Source organism: Sinocyclocheilus anshuiensis, unplaced genomic scaffold, assembly GCF_001515605.1.
Source record: "Sinocyclocheilus anshuiensis isolate Anshui unplaced genomic scaffold, SAMN03320099.WGS_v1.1 scaffold888, whole genome shotgun sequence".
In the NCBI taxonomy this organism is placed as follows: Eukaryota; Metazoa; Chordata; class Actinopteri; order Cypriniformes; family Cyprinidae; genus Sinocyclocheilus; species Sinocyclocheilus anshuiensis.
This window is the reverse complement of record NW_015549648.1, coordinates 536144-547116: the sequence shown is the minus strand read 5'-3', so window position 1 is coordinate 547116 and position 10973 is coordinate 536144. Positions and strand designations below refer to the sequence as shown.

Below are 10973 nucleotides of genomic sequence, written 5' to 3'. Positions count from 1 at the left end.
AACCAGTCTCCTCTTGACTTATATCGAAATCTTCCGACATTCTTCTTTACAAATCCTCGTTTTTGTACTTCTAATTAGTGACCGTTGTTTTGTTTTGATCTCTCCCCTCCGCTTCCGCGTGCGTCACTTCTGAGCGGCGCATGCGCAAAGCTGAACTCATACGTCATCCGCCTGGAACTGCTTCCCTTTACAACAGTGAGCGCAAGCTACATTAAAGTGATTATTACGTTTTGAATATGAATATTTTTCTTACAAAACCGCATCGATTCACTATAGAAGGCCTTTGTTCCCCCCCCCCGGAGCCGTGTGAGACACTTTTTTTTTTATGGATGGGCGCTTTTTATTTAACTTGTTTCGGACTGAAGCATGCAACACCCGCTGAGTGCCATGAAACAGCTTGAAAGATCAAAGACAATTTTTAATATAACTCCGACTGGATTCGTCTGAAAGAAGAAAATCATATACACCTAGGATGACTTGAGGGTAAGTAATTTATGTGCTAATTTTCATTTTTGGGTGAACTAACCCTTTAAATTACTTTTTATTATTTAATAAAATAATAAATAACTATTACGAAGCATTTTCGGTTTTGGTTATCAGCCAAGTGCATCCAGAATTTTCGGTTTCAGTCCAGAATTTTCATTTCAGTGCATCCCTATTCATTTTTTTGTGCATACACTACCTAGCTGCATAACGCTTTCACACAAGCGCTTGTCAATGCGGCCATCTGTTGTTCAGTCTCTTTAGTTTCATTTTCTACTGTGAAACAATGGCCCAGGACAGTGGTGCCACCTTGTGGAACAACTGATTAGTGCAAAACCAAGTCAATGCACATGTGAGACCTGCACGTACAAAGTACACGCGGTTACAAAAATCGGATGGTGCAATTACACTATTCGTGTGTACTATTTTGTTGACAAAATTTGTCACACACACTGTATGCTGACCCTTGTATACTGTACACTGACCCTCGCTTATGCATAAAAACCGAAGTATGCTATTGCTTTGCCATTAGAAATTATTACAATCAGGGTAAGGTAAACCCAAAACTAGATTAATTATTCAAGGCAGTCTACTGATTGTTCAGGCAACTGACAAACAGTGTTAATTTTGACAGCAAATTTTGATTTAGTTTTAGTCATAGTCTTTTGACTAAAATGCCATTTAATTTTAGTCATATTTTAGTCATCTGAATTGTTTTTAGTTTCAGTCTAGTTCTAATCTAATCTACAGTAAATTTAGTCAGTTAAAATCTAATGGGTTTAGTTACAGTGCATTTATTAAGCATTTTCTCTAAAATTTCCAAACTCATTAATTCTCCGTTCATGCGACGCGAAAGAGTACTCGCGCGCTGTGAGACGCGCTTCCTGTGTGTGTATGCTTCTGTGTCTGCGCTCAGAAAACCGGACCGAATTGAGTTCTCTCTTGCGTCGTCAGATTTATCCATATGTCTGCTCTTGTCTTGCTCCCACATATTAACATTTCTGAACGTTTTACAAGACATGCAGCAAGTGTATGTTAGCTTTTGTCCCGCCGGTTCATATGTATGCATCTAACCTCCGAACCACGCAGCAGATTCATTCTGAATGAATCTCTTCCCAAATCGTCCCTCCCTAACATTTTCGGCTCGTTTTTATTCGTTGACGAAAATGTCAATAGATTTACGTAATTGTTTTTGTCATTCAAAAAGAGTTTTAGTTCGTTATCGTCTCGTTGTCGTCGGTGAAAAAAATGTTGTTGACGAAAATTATGACGAAAATTATTTGTCAACGAAATTAACTGCTGACAAAGTGATTTTAAAATCACTAGTTGAGTTCTGTATTTTTTTTTTATTCACAATTTCTACCCACTAAAATATTTTAGAGCTTAAAATGTATATTCATTATAAAAATGCTCACAGAGGTAGAAGATTTTATGAATTGAAACAACATTTCTAGGTAAAAAAAAATAAAACAATTTAAAATTAAGCAAAAAAAAAACTAAACTAAACTTTTAAAATAATTTTTTTAAATTTCAAGATTTTTTGCTTATTTTTAAGCTTGTTCTGCCTTATTTTTAAATCACCTTGAGGCCCCCTGGTCGAGAACCACTGGCCTAGTTATAGTAATAGTAATAAATTCCATTCAATGCACCACAAAATAAACACTTTTATTTATGTTTCTCTTCTCTTGGAAGACTAAAACTTTCACACGCCATTGAAAACTCATTACCGATCACTTTCTGAACTTTTTTCTTGTCTTAAACTCTGTAACGTAATATCAAAATGAACTATTTTGTGTGAAGTAAACATGCAAAGAATGTCTCTGTCCATCAATAGAGGGTTTTTCCTCTACAACTCAGCTGTTCCGCAAGACATGTCAAACACAAAGAGACGGATACAGCATAGCTCTTTCTCCTGCAAAAATAGAGGTGGGCGATCAGGGATATAGTGAGAGAGAGAGAGATGCATGTAGAGTAGGACAGAAGAAAACCCTGATGCCTACAGCGACACTCCTCAAAAACCTGCTGTTTGTCAAGGACCAAGGCTCCTTCCTCTTCCCTTGACTACACTAAGAACATGCCACAATACACAGACCTGTCCCATAATCTACAGAGCTGCAGTAACAGTGAGTGCTGCTGTCCTCAGTGTGTGTCCATGGGGCTGAATATGGGACAGCAGTTTTCTGCACTAATTAGTCTGAATAATGGAGCCGAACGTCACGGGTCTTGCTGAGGATGTGAGTATATTAGCTTCATTCACAACTTCAAAACTCAGAAACTCTTCAAGGAGACAACCAAAACCTATGCTAGTTGTTAAGACTAGACGTGTACTATAATTCTCACAATGTGCAATAGCACAACCCCAGCACTGAAGGGAAGGCCTGTTCCTTTAAGAGAAGAACAACCACATGCATCCTCTGCCTTAATGATCACAAGAAGGTTTCGGATTACAGGTGATCAAATTCCTCAATATCTCACAGCTGAAGACAAAGGCTGTGTCCAAAACCTGAAAAACGCTGCATATGCAGGGAGTATATGACCATCAATGCATATCTGAATGTTTTTGTAACACCCGGTCTACTAAGATGATGCCTTGATTTTTTGAGCAAGCAAATCAATAACCATTTCTACAGAGAATTGCAGTATTTAAATGCATGCTTGCTTATTTAAGGGTCACTTGATTTTTTTTGTATGTGGACTTGACATTATAGCCTTGTAAGGCGTTGAACCAGGTTTCTTCTTACCAAAACATTAAATCATTGACTGTACAGAAAAGCAGCAGCCTTAATGCTTAGACACAGCCAAAAACACTTTAAAATATTGATTTGTACAGTGCCCGTCACAAGCAAGCACAAGCAAATAATATTTTCTAAAACAATTAAATATTTGTTCTATAAAGCACAATGGTCACATATAGTATCCACCTCAAACGTACATTTAAATATAAACATCAGGTCAATCATATTCCTGGAGATCTTCCATCATGAAAAGTTTAGATCTCAGCTAGAAATACAACTTTCAACACATTTATTTACTACAAAAATATTAATATACTACTGTATTTACATGGTGTTCAAAATTTGAATGAATACTATGAAATTACTATAATGGTACATTTAAAAAAAATTACAAATAAAAACATGGCACTACCATGGTAACCTGTCCAAAACGTACATAATACCATATATTCAAAGAAGACTTCAAAGAAAACTATAAATTAACATGGCACATATATCCAAAAACCATGGCATTATCATGGTTTATTTCCAAAAACCATAACACCATGTCAAAAACATCATGATAATACAAAGGTACTTTGATATATACCATGGCAAATAATTGTAAGATTCAAAGACCGCTATATTTGCATGGTGCTGCAAGGTACTTCAAAGAACACCATAAAATTACCATGCCACATATCCAAAGAACCATGACACTGCCATGGTGCTTGTCCAAAAACCCTAATAATATCACAACACAATTTGATAATACAAGGGCACTTGATATATACCATGGCACTGAATGATTAACATATTCATACAACATGACAGGCCAAAACAGCGGCATGAAATGATCATAGAACGTGTCCAAAAACCAGTGGCCCTACCCCGGTGCCATGTTCAAAACCATGGTAATACCATGGTACTTTGTCAATAGACGACCTCCAGGAGCAAGACTGGCCACTAATGAAGTCCTCATTGTTGTATAAACATCATATATGCACCACATAGATGATTCTTACCGAGGTATTTGATGTCGAAGCCCTGCGGTGGTTTGAGTGACCTCCTCATCCAAGCCTCCCTCAACACCTCCAGGTGATCCTCCTTCCCCTGGATCAGCAACACATGCTCGTCTATCCAGCCCAGGAAGAAGGTCTCGGCTATGGCATCGGCCACCATCTTATTCCAGAAATATTTCATGTTCAGTGATTTGAAGTCGGCGAATATCTCGTAGCCGGTGTGATGGTGCGGCGGCTCCTCGCTCTCCGTCACTCCGGGCGCGTCCTCCGCCACGACGCGCGACAGCACGATGGCCAGAGAGTGCGGCGCGATCTGCAGGAAAGGCTCCATTGATCCACTCGAATACGCTTCGTTAGACTCGACGCATTCCACGCGCGTGGAAGCGCAAACAAGGCGATGGATGGATTGATTGATTGACTGATTGAGCGCGCGCCCGCAACCAGACAAAGAGCGCGTTTGCGCGTTAGTTCATTTGACCTGCCTGGATGCAATTATAGTAATAAAAGAACATTATGGTGATATAGAAAGGATAAGGTCATTATTATTCCAAACAAAGGCTTGGGTGGATGCGGAATGTCATTTTAAGGGTAAAATACGCAGGTGATCATGTTATTCTCCGCTGAAATCGCCGCATATTATCCATTCCTCACCTCTATCAGAGACAACGGCGTGAAAATAATGACATCCTCTTCCAGCAGGGATGCGGGATGGAGAAAAACATTATCTTAACGTCCCTGGATGAAAAATAGGTTCGCGTCAAAAGCAAAAATGAGATTTCTCGTCTTATTTTTTTGCTCGTCGAGATGCGGTGGATCCCTGCAGGCCGGTGCGTGACGATGCCTGTGTGGTTTACGGTGTGTAAAGCAGGTTATTACCTTGAAGCTCCCGCAGCTCGGATAGTGATGCCCTCTAACGACGGAGGAGAGGCACTGCAGGCGCAATCCCCAGTCAAAAATAAAGATTCTCTTCATTTACTCCCCTTCATATCATTCCAAACCCGTTTTGATTTTTTTCGCTCAGTGAAACACAAAATAATGAAGTTTAAAGAATGTATTTTCAATGTAGTGGCAATGAGCAGTATATGAGATACAGCCTGAAATCACCACTCGACAAGTGCGACATATTCCAATCTGTCTGAAGTCATACGATAGTTTTGCTTGAAAAACGGACCAAAATTAAGTTATTCACTGATTATTCTCCTTTCAGATGGCCGTTATTGACTTAACTGTCAGTGATTTAAACTCGAGATCCGAATCATCAGCGAACCGATTCACCGGCTCCATGCATGCATTGTTAATCGCTCTTTAAAGTGATTGCAAAGTCCAAAGTTATTTCGAAGTTCAGATCACTTGACAAAACGAGTTTATTTGGACACAATGTGTAATGTCGGATGTGTCTTCTTATTATATGTAACTCGCAGTCGTGATCGTTGCATTGTAACTGTCACATTTTGCTCGCAAAAAACTCAGAAGCCGTACCAAAGCCACTATAGAAGGCAAGCCTGCGACCTTAGCCAGAAAAGCATAACGGCTAAAGCAAACGCTTCCGGTCTGGCACGTTTTTTTTTTTTGATCTGCTAATCTTCAACGTTTTATACTAATACTTTTGGATTGAACTATTTTTAGAGTTTACCACGAAAGAAATGCTGTTTTATAAGAGAAGTCACTGACTTTTTGCGACAGGTGAGATTCAGTTTACGGCACTTCTCGTTCATTCCTGAATCTGTACGGCTGCTGTGTCCGAAAGCTCTAGAATGCTGCCTTCAGAGGCAGCATTCCAAGGCAGGAAGGCATCAAGGCATGTCCTAATCCAAATTCTGCTTCACTTCCTGTCTCCGGAGGTACCTTCTTCTGGTAGAATTTTGAAGGCAGCATAGATGTATCCTTCGCTGCCTTTGATATCCCACAATCCTGTGCGCTCCATTCCGTGAGGTTGAGCTAAAAAATAAAGTTGGCGTCTGAAAGTTGCGTTTGGTGGTCAGTTTGTGTGTAAATGTATATTTCTGACTAACTTTTTGCACTTTTGATGTTATTTCTAGCAAGAAATCAGTATTATAGTAATTAAATATTTAGTTATCACCAAAACGCGTTCTATTTTGTTGTAGATCATTAAACCGTTACGCTGCCTCAGAAGCCTGTCCGAAATCAGTTTCACGGGGTGCCTCCATGCAAAAACGTCGCCTGCAAAGTCATTGCCTGATAAGGCAGCAAGTCAGCTGCCTAGGCTTTCGGACGCAGCCGTAAACGGCAATTGAGTGTCGCACAACACTGACTGAATTTCAATGACGTCAAGGCTGTAATGTAATTGGTTATTAAGATCCAAGTTAGCCGTTACACTTTCTCCAATAGTAAGTAATACAGACCCTCTCATCTTCCTATAGTAAGATAATCTCTGGCCGTACCACGTATGTTTGTCCATCTCCATAAAGGCCAGACGCGCACTGATTTGTGGGTAATTTCGTTCTCCACTTTCTATGAATATATCGATGCTCACTTTAAAAGAAACTTCAACAAATCAATCAAATACATTTTTATGAAAGATGAACAGTTAAAAAAAGACAATATACAAATTATTTCAATTAATGTATTCTTCCAATCCAATGAAACAGACAAACACAACTGCATGTAGTGAATCCTGGCTTCGCTACAGTTTGACCTACACAATATTAACACCATTAATGGAAATTCTATTTACATAGACTGCAAAATTACAGCAAAATTAAAATTGCATCCCACTCACCATCACGTTATTCTATTGCAATTGGAAAGAAAAAAAATCCAGATATCCTGACAAATTTTTCAATGCAATTACAGCATCCAGACTAAAGAGAATCACCTTATGTTACTACCACATGATATCTATTACAGCAGGAAGAGGTAGGGATGACAGTTTGGGGGTTTTATTCTTTTTTACTCAGGCTCAGACATGTAAACATGTCTCTGCTGTGCTATTTGCTTCTCCTGTTTCATAATAGCCACAGGTGGTGTGTAATTTAATGCTTTAGTATGAAGACGGTGAGCATGTTGCTAACCTGCAGGAGGATGTTAAACTTGCCTGCTGACTCCACAACAGTTCTTTTTCTAACTTCTCTCGGTGTTTCACTATGGGGAATCGCTTTGGCCGTGACCAACTGCGGAAGCTCCTATGACACCACGTCTGTCTTTGACAGACAGGTCGACCCCTGCCAAACTCATTCGCGCTTTCTTCCCGTGGGAGACTGCAGCTAGCTCTCTCAGCACATCCTGACTTTGCTGATTTCGCTAAACTGTTCAACAGACGGGCCATCATTGGACTCCACCGAATGCGAGGTTAGTTAGACGGGATTGTGTTGAGTGATATCCTAACAATTAGAATACTGTCCGCGTCAAGGCGAGCTATTCTAATCGGCCTACTGCGTATTAAATTACTGCGGTAGGTGACGTTAAGTCAACTAGAGGTTTAACGCATCAAGGCGAGCTTTCAGAAGGTTTAATTAACTTAGACCAGCAGGCTAACGTGTTGTGATGAGTCTGAGGTTTGCATCACTTCTCAGCCATTATGTCGACGGCCAGCACCCCCGCCAAAAGTCGAAGACCAGGGAGGTTGCATCCCACCCGTGTCTATCCTCATGTGGAGCTACCATCTCGGCCAGGGACCCTCACCCCATGTGCATCATGTGTATGGGTCCGAAGCACACTCAAACGTCGCTGGTGGATCCACAAACATGCGCTCACTGTGCGTCATTGTCGGTGAAAATCTTAGAAAGGAGGCTGAGAGTGGCAGTGGCTAACAAGCAGGACCCTTGTCTGTCTGGAGCGGCCACACAGTCTGCGGCGACTGATCATCTGACGTGAGCCAGTACGAGCTGGGCGGACATGATGGAAGCCGAATCCCCGGATGTGCCTCCGCTGTTTGAGGGCCTGATCACGCAGGAGGAGGGTGATCCGGGGGACGAGGACGCAGAGGGCGATGCTAACTCTGATCTCCTCGATTTGGACATGGACGACGAAGAGGAGGAAGACAACTCCCTCTTCCCTGTCCAGCAGTCTAGGCCTCCGAGCACAAACGACTCGGCCTTGCAAGTAGACTGTAACTTGCACGAGGTGTGCAAACGAGCCGCAGCGAAATTGGGCCTAGCTTGGCCCACGGCCAAGGATGCTGAAGGAGCTGAGAGGGACCTTTATGATGGAAAAAGGTTGCCTCCTGCTCAGCCTGCAGCGAGACAACTCCTGCCTGCCGTGCCTGCTTGCATGAAGGAAATGTCCCGCTACTGGTCTAGCCCCTTTAAGAGCAAGCTCCCTACCAAGGGGTGTTCCATGTTGGAGATTCAAGGGATGGGGGAGCTGGGGTTGGCCGGACTCCCAGTGGTAGAGTCTTCAGTGGCCTATCACCTCCATCAGAATCGGCGCTCTATTTCGGCCTCCTCTCAGATTTCCCTGCAGAGTAAGATGAAATGGCTGACCGCGATATATCAGAGGATGTATAAATATGCGGGGCAGTCTGTGTGCTCGCTGAACGTGGTGACTTTACTGTCAGCGTATCAAGCGGAGATTTTGGAGGAGATGGGGCGGCAGCTGGACTCAGGGGCGCAGAACCCGGCACTCTGGGACAAAATTTGCGTGGTGAACGATCTGATTCTGCGCTCTTCCCGCAGCGCGGTTCAAGGCTGTGGCCACGTGATGGGCTTGGCTGTGTCAGATGAGAGAGCGTTATGGCTAAACCTGTCAGGCTTGGGCGACGCGCAGAAGTTGGAGGTAATGGATGCTGCATACGATCCTACTGAGGGGCTGTTTGGCCCAGCCCTCGAGTAAATGAGGGAAACCAGCACCCTCAGGAAACAGGAGGATGAAACATTTAACCTCTGCTTGCCGCGTAAGCAAGCGCTGCGGCCACCCTCTCAACTGCCACGACAGCGGCAGCGAGAGGGAGACCGGTAGGCGCTAGGGCTCAAAGACCTGCTCACAGCGGGCAGCAAGCTGACCAGCGCTCATGATCGGATGGCTCTGGGCCTTGGGGAAAGCATTCTTTTGCGGCCGTGGCAGCTAAAAACCGTCCATCCCACCCTGAGGAGAGGAAGAAGAAGTGTGCGTCCTGACACGCAGGTATTCCCCGGCCGTTCTCTCTCCACCCGCAAAGAGGAGAAGGTGGGAATACAGCCCTCTTGTTCTGAGTTCAGTAAGGGCCTGTTCGGTAAGCTCTCCTCAAAGTCAGAGAGACGAGGGAGCTCAGAGTCATGTTCAACAGTGTCACCAAGCACTGACACAGTGTTTTCAAACACTTTTCAGTTTGGGTGGAATTGAAAATAAAGAATGCATCATCGCATCCAAGCCACGGGCTGAGGGCGATATGCTCCCCGAGTTCAGAAAACATTAATAAATGTTGCACTATTGCAGCCAGACAAGCAGCCGAGGGCGATATGTTCCAGAGACAAAATTCAAAGATATGAGAAGCGCTCCCCTAGTCTCACCGCTGGAGGGAGCGCTCGCTCCTTCAGTGGGAGCCAGCGCGGCAGCAGTGGTGACGTCATCACTGTGCGACGTCAGCCGGGTGGAAGTGTTCGGAGAGCTTCTCTACCTGCATTCCATTCGGAAGGGCTCATCCCTATGCCCTAATCCCTTCAAAGGGTTTACCCTCCGGAGTGAGAGCTTCGAAGGTTTGAAGGGTGTAGGGGACCAAACAACTGTTTCTTGAAGTGCCCTTCAAGACCATCATCACGTGCCCACACGGAGGTGCCATCATCATGCAAAGAATCTGCGCAAAGGATCATGGGAGTCCGAAGTGTCCATCAGTTGTACCCTTCAAAATCCTTCATTCCGAAGGGCCCTTTGAAGTGGCCAGTTTTGAGCACTTCGGTTTGGAATGACCCTTCAATATGGCGGCCATGATTGTTTTCACTCCGAAGTGCCCTTCGGAGGGCGATATATCCCGTTTGGAACGCACCGTCTTTGCCCGAATAGCCATTTCACCCGTGGGTTATGTCAATGGCTGAGGGAGAATCGGCTCGTGTCCTGATGGCCAAAATAGAAACTCTTTTAAACAAACGGGAGATCAGAGTGGTGCCTGAGGAGGAGAGCCGCCAATGCTTTTATTCCCGTTATTTTGTAATTCCAAAAAAAGGGGGCACAGCCCTTCGTCCAATTCTGGACCTTCGTGTGTTAAACAAACACCTACGAAAGTATTAATTCAGAATGTTAACACACAAAGCGCTTTGTTGATCGATTCATCCAAATGATTGGTTTGTGACAATCGATCTGTCAGACGCTTATTTTCACATAGACATTTACCCCTCTCACAGGAAATTTCTCAGATTTGCTTACCGAGGCGCAGCTTACGAGTTTCAAACTGTTCCGTTCGGGCTATCTTTAGCTCCAAGGGTTTTTTCCAAATGTGTGGAAGCAGCCCTGTTCCCGTTAAGGAACAAGGGAATAAGAATATTGTCGTACATAGACGATTATCTGATATGCTCATCGTCGAAAGAGCAAGCAGTGAAAGACGCAGGGATGGTGTTAAATCATCTCAGCAGCTTGGGGTTCAGGATCAACATGAAAAAGAGCCGTTTGGAGCCCTCTCAACAAACAGAATATCTGGGGCTCAGCATAGACTCCCTCTCTTACCGAGTCACTACGTTTACATGCACAATTTTTGGTTCAATCGGACTGAATTCATTCCGATTGATGAATCTGACTGTAGTGTTTACATGAACGCTACATAAAGTGATCGGGTTGATGCGTGCGTTTATATGTCACAAGCTTCAAATCGGAATAGATTTTTTTT

At 43.4% G+C, this 10973-nt stretch overlaps 1 protein-coding gene across 1 annotated transcript in view; it reads right to left on the bottom strand.

Moving 5' to 3' along the window:
- LOC107660172 (storkhead-box protein 2-like) overlaps nt 1-5203 on the bottom strand; it is a 78714-nt gene extending 73511 nt beyond the window's left edge. Inside the window, exon 1 of the mRNA XM_016449413.1 lies at nt 4223-5203. Within this exon, the coding sequence (XP_016304899.1) occupies nt 4223-4550 (328 nt within the window). The 5' untranslated portion in view covers nt 4551-5203. The remainder of the gene's footprint in view (nt 1-4222) is intronic.
- Nucleotides 5204-10973: the final 5770 nt, after the last annotated feature.